The 23,594-nt window shown below is 44.0% G+C and overlaps 1 protein-coding gene across 1 annotated transcript in view; it reads right to left on the bottom strand.

The window, feature by feature from the left end:
- Positions 1-23,594, bottom strand: part of OVCH1 (ovochymase 1) — an 852,055-nt gene that overhangs the window by 144,722 nt on the left and 683,739 nt on the right. Inside the window, exon 26 of the mRNA XM_086952799.1 lies at positions 18,487-18,627. Within this exon, the coding sequence (XP_086808925.1) occupies positions 18,487-18,627 (141 nt within the window). The remainder of the gene's footprint in view (positions 1-18,486; positions 18,628-23,594) is intronic.

The following is a 23,594-nucleotide window of genomic DNA, read 5'->3' as shown; positions in this document are numbered from 1 at the left end:
CCTTGGGATTACAATGCACTGTTTCCGGCACGGCTTCCATGCTGGCCTGTCCGACATGGAAACCATGTGGGAAAGCGTGTTTTGAGGCCTACAGCAAGGCTCCCTAGTGTGCGCGGCCTCCGGTTGGGTGCGGTGCCCCCCTGTTGATACCTGTACCATGTGGAAGGCTCCTTGAGATGCTTGCCACAGGGAGGAACAGCACCTCCCATGTCCTTATATGTGCATATATTATGGCTGGTTTACAGCCCTAATGCATGCTCCCATAGGGAAATGTAGGAATGCGACCGAACAGTGTTTCATGGGATCATAATTAAGCGGTCAGGACCGCCGTCCAGAGGTCGGTCGGTCCCAGGACTGAGACTGTGTCAAGCGTACTTAAGTCAACTCAACATCGTAATTAGACCTTTTGCGTTTGCTCCCGTTTGGCAGACGTTTTAAAAATGCTCCTGCCAGGAAGCAGCAAACAAGTTTCGGTTGCCGGTGTGGGCAGGGAAACCTGTCTCCCGGCTGTGGGCTATCCATGACACATGTGTCCCGGCACCAGGAGGTAGGGTCCCTGGGGTCATTAATGGCTCAGGGAGGGGGCTGCGAGGCCTCCTCTTTTTTCAGCCCTGGAGAACGGGTTCACCAGGGCCTTGTAAAGGCTTGGGAAGGGGCAGCACAACCCCCCTCCCCATACTTATGAAATTGCGCCCCAGGGGATGAGGTCCCCAGGGCCAAACACAGCACAGGGTGGGGAGCTGCACAGCCCCACTCCCCTTAAGAAATGTGACCGCAGGGAACCATTTTGTTTTTTTAGATCCCGTGGAAGTATTCCAGGATTGCAGAAAAAATTACCTATTTACTTACAATTTTGGCCCGGGGTAGTCCCTCTTGGCCCCCTCAAAGGGAGGCAGGGTATCCCTACCTTGCCCTCATATATATATATATATATTTTTTTAAACTTCAGGACAGGGGACTATGTCCCTGAGTCCGGTAATTATTGCCAGCAACATTTTTCTCAATGTCCATGGACAATAAGGACACTCCGTTTTTAAAAACTGGGTCTGAGGGACTCTAGTGAGAGTCACTCGTACCCACGGAGCTGTGCCCTACAAATGGCCCCATAGAGTGACCGGCTGCCACACCCCTCCGAATATATTGGCCAAAGGATTATCATACCAAACTTACTCCACATTTCTAATTTCCTTGGTTAGTCCATACCCTCCTTCGGGGTCCAGTACATTGTTTTCAACATTTTTTATTCATTCAAAAACATTCTTCAGACAGCAATCTATCATTTGCATGCATTTATAGTCCTGATGATGACCTGAAATAACTAAGGTCGAAACGCCGTTGACACAAATCAGCAGATTCAAGGCCTCTGAGTTACAACAGGATTCTGTAAAAACTTCCTCTTGCTAGCTCATATTTAATATCGGGTCAAATTCATGCCCTTTCATGGTTATTTTCACTCTCCAACATGTTTGACATGCTCCATGAGCACATGCTCCATATATTTATTACAAATTATCAAAGAAACGCTGATGCTGCCTTTAAGCTTTCTTTGTCCATCTGTTGAAATATAACTACAGTAATTAATTATTGGTGCTTCAAGTTTCTCTTTTATAATTAATTCATTTTTTCAAAGTCAATAGCATTACTAAAACCTACTGAAACATTGTTTAATGTTACTATAATTTACACCTGCCTCAACTGGGTTTACGGATATCTCAAATTGTATTATACTGTTCTACTAAGCAAAGAGTACACTATCAATTTGAGCACCTCACAGATTGCAAAGTTCACTTCAGGTAGAGAATTTGGCTTGCCCCAAAAAACAGGCAGAGTGGTACAATGCTTTTCCAATCCATACAAAGGTCTTGCAGATTGACAATGCTTTGCTTAGGTGGGCTTCTAGGCCCATAACATCAATGTAAAATAAAAACTATATATTACAACACGCAGTGTGGTGTCGGCAAAAGCCAGGACTGGCTGCATTTGCTTCTGCTAACATATGTCCAGTTGATGACTCAAGGAATCTTTAGTACATAGAAGACTAACTGTGCATATGCAGCAAAGGGGATTCATAACCACAACGAAATGTTAGATAAAAGGTGGAGGTCAGAATGTGCTACCGGGTCAGGCAAGATGGCGGCTGAGTGAGAGGTCGCATCAGCAGCACTCTGTGAGCCCGGACAGATTCTAGCACTCTTAAAATCTCGCAACCTTTTCGGCAAAAGAGAGGCAAAAAACGCTTAAGAAGACTTATGGCTATCCCGCTGGAACTATCACCAGGAATGAGGAATCCGGTGTTTGGAAATTAGGGGTGCCCGGTTTTATGTTTGTGCTTGTGGACTGCACCTGAAAACTGAAATTGGCCGTAGGAAGCAGGATCATCGCTGTGGACAGAGGCTGAGGCCTGAATCTAGGATTAAAGGACAGCGAAATTGTGAGTAATATGAAACCGCAATTGAACTGTTTGATGTATGATGGAAAACTTCGGGGGATGAAATGTGGCTGCATTTTATATGCTCGTAAAGAGGAAATCTTGAGCCCTTGAGTTCTGGATTGTGCAAAGAATCGAGCTCAGTTGTGAGCAAGAGGCAAAGAGGCATTAAGGGCTACAAGCGTCTCTGAATATTTGGTACATTTAAAAACATTTTCTGAGTCCCTTTGACTTATTTTACCGCTAGCACCCTTTGGTCTTCATAGCCCATTGAGGAAAACTTCACTCCTGTGGTATTCCATGACTTGATGTCATTTGGAATCACCTTATGTCATTTAGAATTATTCTTAGTCATATAGAATGTTTTTGGCTTGATTTGGACTGTTTTCTGTGGAGTTGATGCTGTGAGGACCTCTCCTCCTACTTGTGGTTGTAAAGCTGTTTTCTCTGAAATAAATCTACTTGGAACCTACATCCTGTGTAGTGGAGTTACTACACAATTACTGGCGACGATTGGGGATCCAGAGTTCAGAAGAAGACAGCGTTCACTTTTTCTTTCTAATTAAGCATCATTTTCATTTTTTTTTCCTCTCAACTAAAAGAAAACTTTGCTTCTTCAACTGTGAGAAATCTTTCTACGACGTACTTTTGGATTTTGCCAAAAGAACCTGTTCGATTTTCCTCGACAAACGTAAGTTTGTTCTCTTATTGACTGCCTTTAAATTCAAACCCTGCGCTTGCACGATATTCATTGTCTTTCCGACTGCACTCATCGAGCGGTGTTTTCCTTCAGGCATTGCGGAAATTGCAAATTGTGGACTTCTTTTGTTTATCGTGTGCGCTTTCCCCTGGGTTGTTTACATTTAAAGAAACTCACCTCGAGCCTCCCGCAGTTCGTTTACTCCTCGGACTGCTCACGGGGCATTGCTCGAGCCTCCTGCAGTTTGTTTACTCCTCGGACTACTCACGGGGCATTGCATTCTGGGATACCCGCGTCATCGCGCACGTCATCGCACACAAGACGCTCATGGCGGCCATCTTTATAAAGTTTGAAGTTGAAGCTTAGTATTTTCTCTGAATTTATCGTCGAGGGAAACGTTTACTTTCAGCAAGATACAATTTTGCTATCTTTATTTAATACTCTTCACTGCAAATATCCACGGTGATTTAAAGAGAGAAAACTTCATTTCAGCAAATCGATAACTACGGTGATTTGCACACCAATAGTGTTATTATTTGTATCTTATTCTTATATTTATTTACTTATTTATACTGTTTCAATATTAACTTTTATTTACAGAATGTCTAATATTGCTGCACCTCCTCATTTTCTTCAAGTTTCAGGTGATCCTTCCATAGAATGGGATCTTTGGTACCCCATGTTTATTGCATATGTAGAGGTATTAGAAAAAGATGGTTGTTCTGCAAAAAGAAAACTTGCTCTTTTGAGACATTGTCTTGGGGGTGCTGGGATTAAAGAATTTGATAATTTACCACCCTTAGAGGATGCTGGTGACACAGATGTTTTTGATAAAGCTGCCAAACAAATGAAGATTCGCTTTGATAGAAGAATAAATACTGTAATGGAAAGATTCAAATTTTATTCTCGTGAGCAGAAACCTGACGAAACAATTGAAGATTACGTTGCAGCATTACGTTCACTTGCTTGCACCTGTGCTTTTGAGACTATCATACGAACAAGTTCTTAGAGATCAAATCATGATGAAGACTAAAAGCAAAAAGATCCAAGAAAGACTTTGCTTAGGGTCTGAAACCACATTAGCTGCAGTAGTCAATATAGCAAAAAGTATAGAACACTCTGAACTATTTGTGTCTGAAATTAGGGGGAAAAAATCAGAAAACACATGTTCCTGATGTAGAAGTGGCTATTGTTAAAAATCAACCCACTTCAAGTTTTTCCAGTAGTAAAACTAATTTCAAAAAGGAATATGTAAAGAATGCCAATGATAATAGGAATTTTGTTAAGAAGAGTACAATATTTTGCTATAGATGTGGAAGTTCCAACCATGTGGGCAATTACAGAGGTTGTCCTGCTTGGGACAAAATCTGTGTAAAGTGCAAGAAAAAAGGGCATTTTGGTAACGTATGCAGGTCAGGTCAGAAAATCAACTATATATCTCCTGAAGAAGAAGAGGTTTTTTAATAGTTTGAACTGTATACTTTCCGTTGATGAGTGTGTTCAACAGAATTTTCCTTCTTGTACAATCTTTATGGATGATAAACCTGTTGAAGTCTTTGTTGATTCTTGTGCATGGTACACCATTATTAGTAAGAACATTTTTGAACAATTGTGGGACCAAAGAGGATTATTTAGTCCAGATATATATCCTGGTGGGTACACAGGACAACAGATTGCTCTAGAGGGTTTTTTCTGGGCTAAATTATCTTTTAAGAATTGGGATATCAAGGGAAAAGTTTATGTTTCTACTAAAGGTGTATCTATTCTCGGTTGGCCTCATCGACGTGGTTTGGGAATCAAATTGGACCCTAATGCTAATCCTCCAGTTTATGTTGATGAGCCCCGTTCTCAAAAGTTAACTGATTCTTTGGTGAATTTAACTCTAGATGTATCCAACAGTAGTTTCACTAATATGGTACTTGAAAAGTTTCCTGAAATTTTTAACGATAAGTTAGGAAAATATGTTGACTTTAAACACAAAATCATTTTGAATGATAACGCTTTGCCCGTTAGACACAGAGTAAGAAATGTTCCTCTAGCCTATAGGCCTAAATTAAAAGAAATGTTAGATGATTTAGTCAAAAGGAACATAATTGAACCTATTGAATCCTCTCCTTGGGTTTCGCCCATTGTGATTTCTCTTAAGAGCTCAGGCGAACTTCGCTTATGTGCGGATCTTCGCAGCCTTAACAAAGAAATATGGATAGACAAACACCCTTTACCAAACATACATGAGCTAATTTCTGCATTATCTGGTGCTACTGTTTTTTCTTCCATTGATTTGGCCAGAGCCTACCACCAAGTGGAGTTACATGAGGACTCCAGGAAGTTAACTGCATTGGTCACTCCAGAAGGAATGTTCCAATATTTGCGCATGCCTTTTGGTTTGGCGAGTGCAGCCTCTGTTTTCCAGCGTCTTATGAAAGAGTTAATAATGGAATGCAAAGGGGCTTAGCTTTCCAGGATGACATTTTGATTTTTGGGAAAGACTGCACTGAACATGATGAGAACTTAGTTTCTATCTTGGAGAAAGTTAGATCTAAGGGTCTTGCATTCAAATTTACCAAGTGCAAATTTAGACAGGACAAAGTTGAGTACCTAGGTCACGAAATTTCAAAGAATGGTATCAAACCCAAGGTCAACCATGTTCAGAGCATTGTAAATGCACCTGCACCTATATCAAAAGAACAATTGCTTTCTTTTTTAGGCTTGACTGAATTTTATGGTAAATTTGTAAAAAACTACTCAGACATTGTACATCCTTTGAGGATCTTACTAAAAAAAAATGCTAAATTTGAGTGGGGCAAAGAACAGGAATCTTTTGAAATTTTGAAACAAAATTATTGAGGCTCCATTTTTGAAGCCATATTCAGTAGGTAGAGAGTGCATTGTCTATGTTGATGCTAGCAATGTTGGTTTAGGTGCCGTATTAATGCAAAAAGACAAATCTGGTGAGTTTGTTGTGTCTTATGCCTCTAGAGCTCTACGTAACGCTGAAAAGAATTACTCAACTATTGAGAGAGAGTTACTTGCTTGTACTTGGGCGTCTCAGCACTTTAGACAATTTCTGTGGGGAACAAAATTCTCTTTGAGAACTGATCACAAACCATTGATCACTATGTTGTCTGCTGGTGGTGGAAGAGTACTTGCCGCTCGTTTAGCAAGATTAGCGGCCAAATTACAAGAATATCGTTGTGAGGCTGTGTATGTCCCAGGACGTTTGAATGTTCATGCGGATTGTATGTCACGTTTCCCTGCAAGCGTAACTGTTGGTAAAAGTGTTGATTGCGATGTTGCATACTCGTTTGCAGATGTTAATGTAATCTTAGATCAAGAGGGTCCTTTGGTCTTTTCCGAGAAAGATTGGTTAGACGCTATGAGAAACGATGTTTTGAACCAGGTTAAGCAGTTCTTGATTAAAGGTTGGCCTGAAGAGAGGAAATGCTCTGGTGATTTGTCATCATTCTACAAAGTCAGGGATGAACTAATGTTGTCTCAGGACATTATTGTCAGATCTGATAAAATCATTCCTCCTTTGAATTTAAGGGAAACGATTTGCAAGTTAGCACATGAAGGACACATGGGGATGTCCACTACTAAAAGGAGAATTAGGGAACATTACTGGTGGCCTGGTGTCGATGCTATGGTGGATAATTGGGTCAGGAATTGTTCCCCTTGCTTACTGAGTGACAAGTATGTCAAGAGTGTGTCTGTTGACACGACTCCCATTGAATATGCCAATGGTCCCTGGCGGAGACTTGCTATTGACATTATCGGACCTTTCAGTTATCAGTCTGGAAAATAATTTTTTGCTTTGGTCCTTATTGACTACTTCTCTAAATGGCCTGAACTGAAGATTGTCGAGAGAATTTCTTCGGAGCATGTCATTGAATATCTTGATTAAATTTTTGCAAGAGAAGGTCTACCGGAAGAACTTATTTCGGACAATGGTCCACAGTTCATTAGTAACAAATTCTAAGATTTACTCAGTAATTGTGGAATTGTACATAAAATAACTTCAAATTATTTTCCACAAGCCAATGGCCAAGTTGAGAGGTTCAACAGGGTCATCAAGGAATCTTGCCAGTTGGCTGTGAAAAGTGGTTTGAAGTGGAAGAAGGCTCTTCAGGCGACCTTGTTGACCTATCGTTTGTCTCCCAATTCGGTGACTGGTTTGTCTCCGTTTGAATTGTTACGTGGTAGGAAACCAGGTTCTCGACTTTTACCTTGGTGGTTAAAAGGTAATTCTTCTTATGAGGTAGATTTTAAAGAGTTGAAGGATAAAATTGGAAAATACCAGGAAAGAATGGTTCAACATTCTGCCAAAAAGAAGTACAATACTTGCAGCATAAAAATTGGTGACTTTGTTCGTGTAAAGCTGGGTGGATTGTTACACAGGAAAGTTTCTAGATGGTCTGATCGTGTCAAAGTCATTGAGATTTTTAGCAAAGCTGTCAGAGAGGAAGGAGGAAAAATATGGAATTTGAGGAGGATCTCCTTATGCAAGACCACTGTTGTTCCTTTCACTCAAAAGATCACTTTTCCACAGAAGTCCATTTCGGACCATAATTCCAATGGGTTTCCTGGTACACATGAGGTATATGACAATTTAGAAAATAAGTTTGTAAATAATTCTGATGTTGTGACCCATTCTGATGTTCTACCTGATCCTTGTGTTGAAGTTGACAACCATTCACTGAATGTAGACTGTGAAGAAATTTCTTTAAGACGCAGTGAGCGTATAAAATGTGTTCCTTCAAAGTTTAAAGATTATGTTAGAACTTAACCATTTTTCTTTTATTTTCTTGTTTCCTTTGGGGTTTTATTCTGGTTTTTTTTTAAGGGGGGGGAGGTGTGTGGTATTCCATGACTTGATATCATTTGGAATCACCTTATGTCATTTAGAATTATTCTTAGTCATATAGAATGTTTTTAGCTTGATTTGGACTGTTTTCTGTGGAGTTGATGCTGTGAGGACCTCTCCTCCTACTTGTGATTGTAAAGCTGTTTTCTCTGAAATAAATCTACTTGGAACCTACATCCTGTGTAGTGGAGTTACTACAACTCCCTTTCACACTGCACTTACGCTGTGCTCTTACCATGCGGCGTACGTTCATCTGGTGATCTCTGATTTCTGGAGCACTCTGCTCGGCATCCGGCACCGATAGCACTGGGCGTCATCTGCACACACAGGACAGGTGAAATCAATGCTGCGCGCAGTACGTAGCTTGCGTACCTCACTGCAGTGGTTGAGAGGTGACGTACGAGTCAGCACGGAGAGAGGCACAGAGAGGCAGCCAGCAGGGGGCAGTGAAAGCTTATAAATGGAGAAGGGGGAAAAAAACACAACGAATGTTGCTGAAAAGAAACCTATGTAGCTCGCTGTGCCGGGGGTGCTCAGACAGTAAGGAGACTCAAATAAGAAATTGGTACCTTGGTTATACGGTATGTGTTCTGAATTGAAATAATAAGGAATAAAGAAAAAGTACTCCCTATTTAGTGTTTATATCACTGTGACCACACTTAGTCTATTTTTATCTTTTATAGTCTCCTGTCTTGTCATGACCCACAGACACGTCAAAGGTTATTACTGAATGATTTTTATTTTATCAAATAAGAAAGTTTATATATCTCTCGTTGCCAATTTCAAAACACGTTTGTATATACAAGTAATTTTTTACATATATACAATAGAATAGAAGCCCTTTGTTTCCAAGTTAGGATGTCTCACTGAAAAAATAAAACAGACATTCCTATCGAGATCAAGCAGACTAATGTGAGGAAAACAAATAGGTGGAAATTATTTATACCCAATGTCTTAAAGATCCCTCAACACATTATTTAAATTAATCCAAAATATTTATATATATCTGCTGTCTCTTTATAGTCGACGCGTTTCAGCCAATCAATTCTGGCCTCTTCAGGACTAGGGCTATTCACAATCCATCGGGTTATAGAGTCGGAAATGCTTCTCAAATTCTTTCATGGGCTCTTTTTTATATATACTGTGCTCGCTGTCAATCCAATTAATGGAACTATTGCGTGGCCGGTGATTAGATGATATGTATCTCCCGTCTACAGCATTTAGCTAGCGCTTCAAGCGCTTCTTAGTTATTTCATTTACTCGATCGCGTGTGCTGACAAACGTCGGCCCAGCTCGTTGCTCTCTTCCCGGGGTGTTTTACAATGTCTCTCTTCTTTTCCAAATTGGTCGTCGCTCTGTTATGTTTGAAAGCGCCCGCCTCTATGTTTAGGCGACATTAATGTCAGCACACGCGATCGAGTAAATGAAATAACCTAGGGCTAGGGCGATTTTCATTTTATACACCAATGAACAGTAATAATGATTTGCCTTTAATATTCCATGATAGTTGTATAAACAGATGGGTATCGGCAGGGATGGTGCAACTGGGCTGCTTCTATAAACAAGGCTGTCTTAAGATGTTTGAGGATCTGCATGAGGAATATAATATTAGCGATAGAGATTTCTTTAAGTTTTTGCAGGTTAGAGATTTTCTAACAAAGAAAACTGGTGGGCGGGAGAATTTCCTGAACAATCAATTGATGGATAATATATGTAAAAAAATGTCCCCCAGGATTGGGGAAATTATGAAACTTTGGATTTAACCCCTTAAGTGCTGCGTCGGTGCGTTGGCCGACGGCAGCACTACCTCCCCAGTGCTGCGCACGACCATTGGACGTCCATTCAGCACTGGTTCCAATGGACAGCGCAGCACTGGGGAGGGATGTTTACTAGCATCTATGAGGTTAATGGCCCCCGATGATATGGATAAACATTGCGCAATTTGGCAGGACCAACTGGGACTATATTCAAATATCCCCCGCATAGCATATGACTTAGCTCTAAATTCATTAATGTCGATAAAGCTACAGGCACAATTTTATAAAACCTTCCTATATTACACCCCTAAGAAAATCGCTAAGTGGGAACAGGGAAAGGAACAACATGTCCACGTTGTGCACTATATGGGGCCGATATTATACATATATTTGCTACATGTAACACACTTACTAAGCTGATTAATGACATCTCGGAATTTCTATCAGAAGTTTGTCAAACAAGAATAGAAATTTCAACTGAGGAAATCATGCTGGGGGTAGCAAATCGGGAAGTGCAGACAAACACCCAGGGGTTAATATTTGTGGCCATGGCAATACTTCGACTTACTATTGCCTCAGCCTGGGTAGATCCGGATCCACCTGTATTTCAACAATGGAGGGCTAGGCTATTAGCCACTTGTAGCCTGGACGTTGCAATTTATAAAAACAAAGGTGCTAAAAAAAGATCAATGGGCATGCAGATTTGGTCACCTATGTTACTGTGGATCCAGAGACATACATGAGTGTATGTTGTTTACATAGAATTGTTTACATATATATATATATTTTTTTTTTTGCAACTTTATGGCAAAGTACATTATACTGGATCAATTTCTGTTGTATGTATATAATAAGCTGCTTCTTATCTATTGTTTTGACATGTTCTTGGTCAGGGAAAGGGGGGGGACGGGGAGGGGGGGAATGCATTTATTATGTAAAAAACACCAATAAAAATATTTTTTTTTTTTAAAGGTGGAAGTCAGTATTCCTATGCACCAGTGAATGCAATTCAAAGTCATGACAACTTTAACTGTTTCTTCTGGAGTTTTATAAGTTGGGGGGGGGGGAGCTAGAAGAACTGTACCAAGATCAGACACAGACCTATAACCTACTATGTACACTCCACGAAAATGGTCCAAGATTATGCATTTCCACCACCTGGGACACACAGTCAGCCTTTGAGTTAGCACATTTCTGATCGACCTTTATGAATGGCACAAATGGAGATGTTCCAGAGATGTTTTAAGGCATGGGCAAACTGGACAACTGTCCAGAGCCCCCACTTTCCTAAGGGCCCCTTGGTAAAGGCAGTGGGGCAGTCGAAACCTGTGGCATAATAACTGTGCTAATTTAAACTTTTTTCTAATTTGACAGCTGTGCATGCTTAACAGAAACAGGAGGGCAAATGTATTATTTCACACAGTGCAGAAACTAAAGTAGGAGTGTATTGTTGCGTTACTGACATTGCCATAACTACTAAGATGTGTGCTGCTGCTGTTTTCCCAAAAGCGGACTACCTTGTGCCATGCACATCTTTGCACCATAGTGCAAAGATGTGTTCGTGAGTATAGCACAGAGTTTATTCTGGAAGGATTGCCTTCTAGTACAAGCTCCCATGCTTAGATTAAGGCTAAAACATTTCCCACTGTGTATCTGTCTTGAGCAGTACCGATAGCACGCATTCACGTTAGGAAAAAACGTTTTCTCCTACTTTGCATCTTCCTACAGGAGGCCCATTTGTGTGGCGCAAAGCCCGGTTTTCAAAAGTTAGGACACGTGTGGTCTTCAAAAAAAGAAAACAGGTGGTAGAGTTGCAATGCACATGCACCACATATGGGAATCTCCCTTTAGGGAAGAGCTTCTTTTAGGCGTCTTTCCATTGTGAAACAAGCTTCGGCTGGAAAGTAATTCTCAAATTGACACTTTGTGCCAGGTTGCGTCACTTTTGGTGACTTCGCACTAGCTCACAATGTTGCTAAATTGCACTCGCAAGCAGTTGGTGGCAGTTGTATTAAAGAATTATTGTGTAATTTTTCTCTACTTACTTTATCTCCCTCCGTCTGCCTTAACTCTCTCTTAACAGCTCTCTACAGCTCTATGTACCTGCATCTCCCCTCTCAACCTCAGCTCTTTAACTCGCCATGGTCCCCCTCTCCCGCCTCACAATAAACCTAAAATACCTTACTAAAATTAATCTCTCTCTACTGATCTCCTTGTTGCTTTACCTCTGTCCACCCCTGTGCCTACTTCCCTCTCTCGATAGGTCTCTACCTTAACTCTAGCGAATCCCTCCCTCTGTACCTCACTGGTCTTTTTCCAAGAACGTTTACGTGGACAGTCTTTTGCACTTTATTGATTCGAAGACACTTAGGTTTACACCTGTGACGCTTTGTCATTTCCCTTCTACTATAAGAACCAAATCATTTACTTATGACTTCCGGCTTTGACTGATAATTGTGTTTTGCATTTGCACTCTGCACTCCTGTACAACAGTGGATTTTTTATTTTTCCAATTGATTTTATCTGAAGCTGTATTTTTTAAACTTTTAATAATCATCTGAGCAGCTAGGTTGTACTCAAATTTACATTTCTGGTTTTTGTATAGTGAGTAATAGTTGTCTTCCTTTTGTTTTGCTTTCATGGATTTATTGTTAAATCCGAATAAAGATTTATGACCGATTGGTCTTTTTCCATTTGAATTCCCTGCATCTCCAACTACTTCACTTCTCACACAAACCAATTTCCATGTTACCTCTCCTTTCAATCTCCCTTTCCATGTCTCCACTACTTTACCTATATCTTGGCTATTTCTTTACATCAACACTCCCCCCTCACCTCTCTATCTCATTGTTCTCTCTACCTCACATCTCTCTCATTAGTGCGCCTTTCCATATGCTACAGCTTGGTCTCTGGCTACCAAACCTCTCATCTTACCTCACCATTAATTCACTACCACACATTATAACCTCCCCTTTCCTTCCATATCTTTCTCTGTTCCCTTTCCTCTTTAAATATTGTATTTCTTTCTACTTGTCCTCTACCTCTTTCCTCTATCAACTTCTTTCTTGCTCTCTCTTAGACACACACGAAGTTCTCTCTGGACTTCCTTCTCAATTTCGGCTCTCCCCCTCAACCGCCACTGCCTTTGTCCAACTCCTCCTTTATATATCTCTCTACCTCACCATGTTTTCCTCTTTTTCAGTCTCATGCCTGTTATGTTATGTTAAATTATTTTTAAAGCCCACTTACACCAAACGGTTTCATGGCGCTGTGAACGGGAGGTAGCGGAGCCAGCAGTGAAAGGGAAGCGGGGAGTTACTCAAAAGCCTGGCAGAACAAAAGGGTTTTCAAGCGGGATCTGAAGTAGGGGTAGGACGTGGTTGATCTAAGTTCCAAAGGGAGAGAATTCCAAAAGGGAGGGGGCAAGAAAAGAGATTGAGACCACCATGCTTCTTACGGGAGAAAGTGGGGGCGGTAAAGAGGGCCAGGTGAGAGGAGCGAAGATTGCGAGAGGGGAGATAGCGGTGAAGCAAGGAGGAAGTAAAGGCAGGACCAAGGTCGACCAGAGCTTTGAAGATGATGCAGCTGAGTTTGAAGCTACAGCGCTTGACTACCGGAGCCAATGGAGGCTTTTAAGCAGGGGGCGGACGTGGTGGTGCCTGGGAAGGTGGGTGATGAGTCTGGCCGCCTGGTTCTGTACCAGCTGTAAACGGTGGAGCTGGTAGGTGGGGATGCCAACGTAAAGTGAGTTGGTGTAGTCAATGCGCGAGATGACTAAGGCCAGGAGCGCCAGGGTTAAGGCTTCCGTGGTCAGGAACCTGGAGATTTTTCGGATTCTGCGTAGGTGGAAGAAGCAGGATGATACCCTGCACTGATTTGGGGCTTCATGGATAGATCTTAGCAGATGATGACCCTTAGGCTTTTCGCCGATTTGGCGGGGCAGGGAGAAGTGCCTAGCCGGGGGGGCCAAAAATTGGACTTCCATGGGTTGGAGGAACCTCCGATCGAGACTAGCTCGGTCTTGTCAGGATTAAGTTTTAAATGATTGGCCGCCATCCAGTCGCTAATGAGGCACATGGTGGATTGAAAGTTGTTGATGGAATGATCAGATGGGTCGATATCAAACACTAGCTGGATGTCATCTGCATAGATGAAGGCAGTGACATTGTTCCTACGCAGGGACCGAATAAGGGGGGTCAGGTACAGATTAAAAAGAAGAGGGGAAAGGGAGGAACCTGAGGGACGCCACAAGTTAGCTTAACCTTCTCTGCGGAGAAGTTTAAGAGGCGGACCTTATGGCGGTTGCTAAGAAAGGAGGAGATCCACCTGAGAGCGGACCCCCGAATGCCAGCGTCCTCAACAAGACCGATCAAGCTATGGTCGACCATGTCGAAGGCCGCCAAAAGATCCAAGAGCACTAAGGCCTGGCTGACATTGTGGTCCGCTCCCCTTCTAAGTACATCCATAACAGAGAGGATAACCAACTCAGTAGGGTGAGCAGGTCTAAATCCTGCCTGTTGAGGATCAAGAAAATTAGAGAGTTCTATGAAAGAGCTAAGAGAGCTGGTGACATGAGACTCAAGTACTTTGCTAAGATAAGGGAGCAGCGAAATAGGGCAGAAGTTGCTCATGAGAGAGGGATCGGAATTGAGTTTCTTAAGAATGGGGACAACTTCTGCAGTCTTGAAGGAGTCCGGAACTAGGCTTAGGCTAAGGGAGTTGTTGAGAAGTGACAGGAGGGTTTGGGGCAGGCGGCAAAGGCTTCCTGGAGGACCCTCGGGGGACAGCAGTCTGTAGCCGAGCCAGAGACAACCTTTTTTAGTAGCCCAAGAAACTCATCCTCGGATATCAGGGGTATGTGATCCACTCTTAGGGTTTTTTTTGTCGTGGGCATAGGAAGAGAGGGTGAAATGGGAGGGGGAGGATACTGCATTTAATTTTTGAAATCTTATCCAAAAAGTAGGAGTTAAGAGAGTCACAGAGGGTTTGGGAAGGAAGGGGTCTAATAGTCACTGTAGCAGGGGTTGAGAGCTCATTGACTATGGCGAAGATATCTTTGGACTTGTTAGCAGAGTTGGTAATTTTCTGGGAGAAGTAAGTGCTTTTGGCCTGGAGAATGGATTGTTTGTAATCTTTCAGCAGCGCTACAAAGCGGAAAATAATTTCCGGGGAGTAATTACGTCTCCAGCCACGCTCAGCTCGTCTAAGTAAGAGTTTCTTATTTTTTAGTTCCTCTGAGAACCCTCTCTGGGCATCATGGGGGTGTTTTAGTTTAATTTGCCTGATGGGTGCGACGATGTTACTGGCAGATTCAAGCCAGTGCTTGATGCTGGCGGCCTGGCTATCTAAGGAGTCCTGTTTAGTAGGGAGTGAGGCGCTAAGTAGGGTGCGGAACTCACAGAGGTAAGCTCTGTTCCAGTTTCTGGCCAAGAGGTTTCCTAAGGAAGCCTGTTTGGGCTAGGGGACACAGGTCAAGGAGAACAAGATGATATGGTGGCCGGACCATGAACAGGAACAGATTGAGGGTGGGGTGATATCCAGATTGGATGTCCAGACCTGGTCCAGGATGGGTCCTTTGACATGCGTAGCGGATTGTATGTGTTGAGTGCAGTTCATCCCAGATAAGAGGTCAGTAAAATCGGCAGAGTGGGAGCATTCTTTGGGGTCTGAGGGCCAGTAATTGAAGTTGCCCATGATCAGCGTTCTAGAGTTGTTAAATATTAATTGAGATAACGTGTCGCTGAACAGAGAGGCAAAGTCAGGCATGTGTTGAGGGGGGCGATAAACAAGAACACAGATGAGGGGATAGGGGGGAGTTGAGTTTTATAGTGAGACGGTCGACTGAGGGAATTCCAGCGACATTAATGGTAGTAAACCTGAGTGAGTGGTGAATGATGGCGGCGACCCCACCGCCCGGCTTCCTGGGGGGTCTGTTGGCTTGAAGGGGGCACTGCTGCGAGGATGTCCGGAGTGGACTCTGCCGTGAGCCAGGTCTCCGCGACAAAGAGTACATCGGGTTTCTCGGAGTCCAGTAGCTGGAAGATCTCTAACTGGTGTTTAACCAGGGAGCGAGTATTAACGTAGCTGAGTGTAAGGGAGGCGTTGGTTTTTACCTTGGGTAGGGGGGGGCAGGACTGCCGGGGGGGCAGCAGGATTAAAAGGGAAGGGGGCTGCAGTGGAGAGGGCGATCAGTTCGGGAAAAGCAGACCTGGGGTTAAACACCTCTAGCGAGACAAGAAGAGCTGGAGTGCTAGGACTAAGGGACCAATTGTCATGGAGGAGAATCAGCATGTTAGCGGAGTGGGAGATGAATTGGGCAGGGTTCCTGGCCCCTGGCCCCGGGCAGCCGCAGACTGGCTCGCCTTTGGCGAGCCTGCGGTGCGCTTGGGCGCATCCGCTGCGCATGAGGTATGCCATGGGTGTTATGAAGGGGTGGGCTCTAGGTCATGTGACCATCCGAGCACACCTCCGCCGAGCCCCGCCAGCTGCAATCAATCTCCAATTGAAGTGCCACGCCCCTCACCCTCCACAACAATCAGGGTAAGGGCCCTGCGGGAGAACGAGGTGCGGGCGCTCCTTCGGAGAAAGTGCGGTGGTGAGGGATCCTGAGTCAGAGGTAGGGTTTTAAAAATAGCAGCGTGAGAGCAATGTGTTTTTAAAAGGAGTTTATCAGGCAGCGCTAAATCCATTGACCTGCTCCGTCCGGCGCGCGCGAAGAATGGCAGGCTACATGAAGGGGTGGGCTCTAGGTCATGTGACCGTCCGAGCACACCTCCGCCGAGCCCCGCCAGCTGCAATCAATCTCCAATTGAAGTGCCACGCCCGTCACCCTCCACAACCATCAGGGTATGGGCCCTGCGGTGGAACGAGGTGTGGGTACTCCTTCAGGAGAAAGTGCGGCGGTGAGGGATCCTGAGTCAGAGGTAGGGTTTTAAAAATAGCAGCTTGAGATCAATGTGTTTTTAAAAGGAGTTTATCAGGCAGCGCTAAATCCACTGACCTGCTCCGTTCCTGTTCGTCCCTGCTCTGTGTCTTTATATAAACCATACCTCTCTATTCCACGTATGTCTCAACCTTGTTTTTCTCCACATTTTTCTACCCTTCTCCCCTCTCTGCACATCCTTTTCTTACTGCTCTTTAGCAGCTTTATATTTCTATACATCTTCTAATATTTTTCTCTCTAACTTGCATTCCTTTATATATTCTCAAGTCAGTCTACCTCTACCTATTGTTGCATTTACCCCTCTCTAATTCACCCTTTTTTCTACATTATTTGTCGCTCTACTTCACCCCCTTGGAGTAAAGTGCTTTTCTGCCTCTCTCTACACATCCTTCTCCCTATCCCCCTGCCTCTCTATCTCACTTTGAAACCTTACCTATTTTTTACCCCTCTTCTCTACCTACATATTCCTATATCTACCTCTATCTTTACTTCTGACTACCTCACCTTTCCATATAGGCTTTATATGCTTCACATTTCCTTGTTTATCATCTCTATATCTAGCACTTTTTTCTCTCTACTTCAAGTCTCTTGCTATACACTTCTCTATGTATCTCTGTACTTCTCAGCTATTTTGCCCTGTCCAATTTCTTTTACTTATCAGGGTCACAGGTAACGGTCTAGCCAGAGAAGGGCACACATAATAGGAGGAGAAAAGGGGCAAGAGAGGCAAAGAGAAATTATGAGAAAATCATGACATTTTAACCAGTGAAATGGTGCAAATCGTCAAAGCAGCACTTGAGTTTTACTATTTGTAGCATTAATGCTGGTCAAAGAATGCAATGAAGAAGGGGGATATGTCAGTGAATACAAATATTTGGCAACTAAAACTAAAATTTCAAGTGCTAAGTGCATGTATTTTATTATAATTTATGCACTAGTCACTGAACATCTAGCAAGTACCCATTACATGTTTTTCCTACAATGGGAATTACGAGCTGGTTTGAAATTAAACTTCACATAAAATGTTGCTGTAAGTGAAAGAAAATGGATTTTAGATCCAAGCTCAAAAAGAAATGTCTTTATTAATGTTTATTTCAGGCTTTCTTTTGGTGCTATTTGACTGGCAGACACCATGCAACTTGAGCTTCCAGCTGTTTTTGCTGGTCTTCCCACTCATATCTCTCAAGTTTTAACATAAAATTCTATATTTTTTAGCAGCAAATGGGCTTGAATAAACTGAAAAGGGGTAATACATGTAAAGTTGCTCCAAACAGGGGGCCCCAAAATATAGTTAGCCCATGACCCTACAAATTCTTAAGAGGTCACTGGTATGCTGGCCTGCAAGGAACATACCCCCATCCCTTTGTTTGCATTCCCAATCTAGAAACCGTTTTAAGCAGCCCGTGTTCCTAAAAGAAAACAAGGCTGCGTTTAAAAATCACGTTTTTTTGGAACACACATTGGGGAGACAGCATGAATCCCAAAGCGATGCTGTCCAAAGTGGACAGGCTCTTCTGTGCCAATCCTTTACCACCTCCTTGCGGAATCCGTAACAATTCAATGGTTTTGCCACCACTTGCAGTCACAAACCATTCACACATCTCCAAAGAACCACAAATAGGTGGGGATGGCCATTTCTAATTGTGATTTGGAATGAGTCGCTAAATATCTTTTGCTATTCAAAAAGCCTTTTCTGAATCACAAGAGGTGTTAATTAAATACTAAAATGATTTTTTTTGCGGGGGTTGCAAACTCTGAATTTGCAAACGTGTATGAAACAAGAAACAGACTTACCGCTGCTAGATGTCTTCTTCTGGGAGGTGTAGCTCAAGCTGAAACCAGTATCGGTCACCTCTGAATTGGATATGAAGATGAGCGTAACTTCGGAGCCTTCAGACTTTATTGCGGTGGGAGGAATCTCTCCGCATAGATTGCCTAGAACAAGACAGAGCCACAGAGACAACACATTAAAAACAGTCCGATAAAAACACTCATTAGGATGGTTAATATTAAAGCTTGTGATAGAAACGGCAGACGTAGTAAATAGAGGCATAAAATAAAAACAAGTTCTTAATATTCAGTGTGAATGTACCATGTACAGAACTCCTTGTAGCATGCTTTGTATTACCACGAGGAATGAATTCCCAATAATTAAGTACATTAAAAAAAGATAAGAATCTGCTAAGTAAATCAATGTAGCGTTCTTACATGGAATTAAGTCATTGTTCAGTTTGTTTATATGAAAACAGTTCTTCTAAACCACACTTTGGTCATCATGTTTTCGCCTGTGACCATTTAAAGACCAAATGCAAGTCACCAAATTAATCAAAACGTAGCCTTTCTTTTGACAGAAAGCACTCACGTTTTGACATTTTTCATTGCCAACACTTTTTGGGTACAATTCTTTACAACACATTAACACTATCAAACGTTTCACCATTTTAAAGACTGGTCTATTTCCTCTACGTAAAGAGCAAGTTACTTACCTTCGGTAACGAAATATCTGTAAGAGACAGATTAGTTATAGATTCCTTACCTTAGAATTACCCCCAGGCGTCAGATTGGATCCCGAGAATTTTTTTATCAGCAGTACCCCTGCGCGTCGATAGGTGGCGTTGGTCGACTCCGCGTTAGTCGTTGGCATTGTGGTCGCCGTAATGACGCTGCGGTATCTACTTAGATGCTGCTCTTGTGCGCGGACGTCAGTTCTTTACACGACACTCCACGCCAAAAGCGCAGAGCCATGCAAGACACTGACCACTGGAGCACAAAACTAGGGCCCTGAAAGGGAGTCCTTAACCCTAGAAGTCAGTTCGCAGAACAGGGAGGATGGGTGGGGCAGTAAGGAATATATAACTAATCTATGTCTCTTACAGATATATCGTTACCGAAGGTAAGCAACTTGTTCATCTGAAAGAGACAATTAGTTATAGATTCCTTACCTTCGAATAGATACCCATCATTACCAACCCCTGAGGTGGGTCTGCAAACTAAGTTCAAACCAAAAAGTCCTGGAGAACAGAACGGCCAAAGAAGCAGTCTCTCCAGACCTGGCTGTCCAGGCCATAATGCTTTGTGAACGTGTGCAGAGATGCCCATGTAGCTGCCTGAGAGATGTCATTGAGGGTGACACCACGTCCCAAAGCAGTGGTAGCTGCTGACGCCCTGGTGGAATGGGCGCACAGTCCCACTGGAGGCTCGTTTGCCAAAGAATAGCAAGCTCTTATGCACAAAATGACCCACCTAGAGACGGTCTGTTTGTGCACGGCCCAACCTTTTTTGGTGCCCATATAGCCAACAAAGGGCTAGTCATCCACCCAAAAGGCATGTCCAGCAAGGTAGCCTGAAGCGGTACAAAAGGGGGTGGTGATGGACGGAGCATCTGAATCAATCAAACACACTCACCCAGTCAAAAGATCTGGGTTTAATCCATCACCGTTCTTTAGCCCACTCTGCCACCCCAGTTCAGACATGGCTATATGCAAATCAGTCTCACCCTGTGCCTCATGGGAACAGTCCAGCCCGAACTGCCAAGCCATGTCTTCCCTGGACCGGTAACAAGCTTCCGAGGACCGTTTTCTGGCATTCCAGCCGTCTTCAGCCCGGCTTGCTTGAATCCAGTGGCAAAGTGAGCAAGGGACGCACGTCTGAGCATACCCTGCCACACTTATGGCGGCCAAAAGCGGTACAAAAGGGGGTGGTGATGGACGGAGCAACTGAATCAATCAAACACTCACACCCATTCAAAAGATCTGGATTTAATCCATCACCGTTCTTTAGCCCACTCGGCCACCCCAGTTCAGACATGGCTATATGCAAATCAGTCTGACCCTGTGCCTCATGGGAACAGTGCAGCCCGAACTGCCAGCAAGGTAGCCTGGACATCCCCGGAAAAACCTGTCGACCTCAGCCAGGTGTAGCGTCGAAGGGCTACCCCCATTGAAATCGTCTAGCCCAGCGAGTCAGCGGTGTCCAGTCCACATCTTATGGTAAACTTGGCTGCATCTCTCCCCTCGGCGTCTGCATGGGAGAGCACGGCCCAGACCCCCTCTGGGCACTGTTACAGCACCTGCGCTTCTGAATCTCTCTGAGTGGGTGTAATGGCCCAACAGACATGCAGTGTTTACAGACCACAGTCTCAAGATGGACCAGCTTTTTGGATTCCCTATCAGGTGGTGCGTTAGGGAATGCACCTTTGGACAAAGAGGCTTGGACCACCAAGCTCTAAGGGGTGGGGTGTTGGGAGAGGAAAGAGGTGTCACCCAGACCGGGCAGTGGCGTCAGGCAATCATCCTATCCACAGGACCCCCTGTGTTGGGCTTGGATCAGGTGCCCAAAGGGATGTCAGTAAGGGCTTCATTGAAAGGAAGCAGGAGCCCGAAGAGGCTGCTGCTGGTTGAAGCACCTCCGTCAGGAGATTTGTCCTGACCGCCACTGTAGGTAGCTCGAGGTTGAGGGCCTCAACCGCCCTACACAACACCACTGCGTATGAAGCACCCTCCTCCGTAGCCACAGTAGGAGGAGACAGCATGCCAAGGTCTGGGGAGGTATCCAGACCACTGGCTTCCCCCAACTCCTCTCTCCAGTCTGGTTCATCCAACTGGTCAGCTAATGGGTCTACAGAACTCTCCCAGTCCTCCTCACCCTATGGAACAGAGGTACAAATGTACCGTTCAGTGCCAGATCTGGCGTTGGTCGACGTTGGTCCGGCTCCGTGTCCAAGTCAGGGTGAAGTCAGGGTCGACGCTGGCTGGGGACACAACCGGCAGTGGTGCGGACGTGGTGCCGGTGGAATCGGTACCGGGAGAGTTGTTATAAAGTCGACCGGCGCTGATCCGGATCCAGGCCTGGATCCAAGGGGACCCTGTGGTGCCCAGGCTGGAGCCGCCCCGTCGAAGACTCAGGGCCCCCAGCCAAGTCCGTAGGGTCTGAAGGCGCACCGGCGGAGTCGGGCTGCCCAAAGATGGCATGCATCGCTTTGTAGAAACTCTGAAGCTGGGTAGGGGTGCTCCAGGTCCCGGAAAGGGAGGGAAACTCTGAGTTGACACTTCAGCTCCGCATGCGGAGCCACAGGACGGGCACCGTTCGCATCCCTCGTTGCGTAGGCCGACGGACGGGGAGAAGTCGAAGAGTGGCAATGCTTCTTTAACTTCTTCTTGTGCTTCGACTTATCTGAGGAGTGCAAAGACTTTGATAAGGAATGGTGGTGACTCCGCGACCGGTCCCCCGACCTCCCAAGTGACCTGGACCTCGAACGGTGTGGAGCAGACTGCCAGGCCTCCAGAAGCTTTTGGGACAGCTCCCACAGACTTCGGATTCATGGTCCGGCAGTTGGAGCACGACTTGGGATCATGGTCATGCTCCAGGCACCACAGGCACATGCTGGTCGAGTCCCTAACATATATCAGCTTGCGACAGGTGTCGCAAGCCTTGAAGTTGGGCAGAGGACAACTGGACATCCCTGTGTGCGCCAGGAGTTGATAGACTCAAAAAACGGTGTCGACAAAAGTCGCAAAAAAGTCAGTCAAAACTGACTGGAGGTACTGCTCTCTCCGGACCTGCACTGGCTGGCACGGAAAAAGAAAGAACTGAGGGCAGCATCTAAGTAGATACTGCAACGTCATTACAGCAACCACGACGCCAAAGGCGAACGCTGAGTCGACTAACGCCACATATCGACGCGCAAGGGTACTGCTGACAAAAAAATTCTCTTTATCTAGTCTGACGCCTGGGTCGAAGGTAAAGAATCTACAACTAATTGTCTCTTTCCGATATAAGAGTTACCTGCAACTAGTTTAAAACATACAGCAGATGCACCAGGGACATCCAACTGCTAATCCAAGTGGTACCCCTCTCCTTAACATTGACAAAGAACCCCTTGGAGATTCTGTGCTTCAATAAATCAGAAATATATTTTTATAGGGGCTGAGAAGTGGTCAAAGTAGGTGGAATCTATTGGGAACACCATTACAAATTGTTTATTTAAAAAAAAAAAACTTTTTATTAACTAGCATTCGCAATGCAATCGGTCTAGCATTAGGGCTCTTATAAGTATTTATCCATACAGCACATTATCCTGGGTGCTGAAACATCTACTGTTCTTTAACATGGAGGCTTTGAAATGGATAGGCAGGTTATTGCACTATACATTATTGCACATTACTGGTGCGTAGCATCGCTCACATGTATCTTCAGCACAATGACATTCCCAGCTCACATGAATCACTACAACACAGGGAATACCCAATAACTGCCTGTGATTTAAATATTTTTAATCACAGAAGCACGAGTAAAAGCAGACACTGAGAAGCTCTACTTGCCTTTTCAGTGTGGTGATGCGGGATCATGCACTGGAATGCATTTAACCCATTATGTCATGGCGATTCTCCTGCAGAAAAGGTCCTGAATGCTCCCCTTTTAGAATTAATGACAAGGATGGTCATATCACCATAGTTGTTTTTAGTAAACACAGAAGTGAAGAGTCTAACTATAATTTTAGGATGGCTCCAGAACATGACTTTGTGGCCTGTTGAGCTTTCCGTTTCTGAACATTGGTAAAAAGGCACAAAATACCGAAGCCTGTTGGCCTTGCCAATGCTTGTTTTTATGTTGCCATTGCTAGGGTAGATTTAACATTTTGTAGTCCTGTAAAAATGAGGTAGCACGATAACAACACAACTGTACTTTCTTCAGTGAATTAGGAAGGCTAAATTTGCTTTATCAACATTCAAACCTGAGACTTGGAAGAGTGAAAGGCTGTGTCAGTCTTTGTGGGAGTTAAACCCATGATCTCCAGACCACCACATGTGTCAGCGACAAGCATTCATATCTGACATTCAGTATTAATTGAGATTCTAAGCAATCTGGAGCATTTAGGAACACCCTGTCACATGATTTACAGT

This window comes from Lissotriton vulgaris, chromosome 1_2 (genome assembly GCF_964263255.1).
Source record: "Lissotriton vulgaris chromosome 1_2, aLisVul1.2, whole genome shotgun sequence".
NCBI classification, from domain to species: Eukaryota; Metazoa; Chordata; class Amphibia; order Caudata; family Salamandridae; genus Lissotriton; species Lissotriton vulgaris.
The sequence above is the reverse complement of the archived record's forward strand: the minus strand, read 5'-3'. Positions and strand labels throughout refer to the sequence as shown.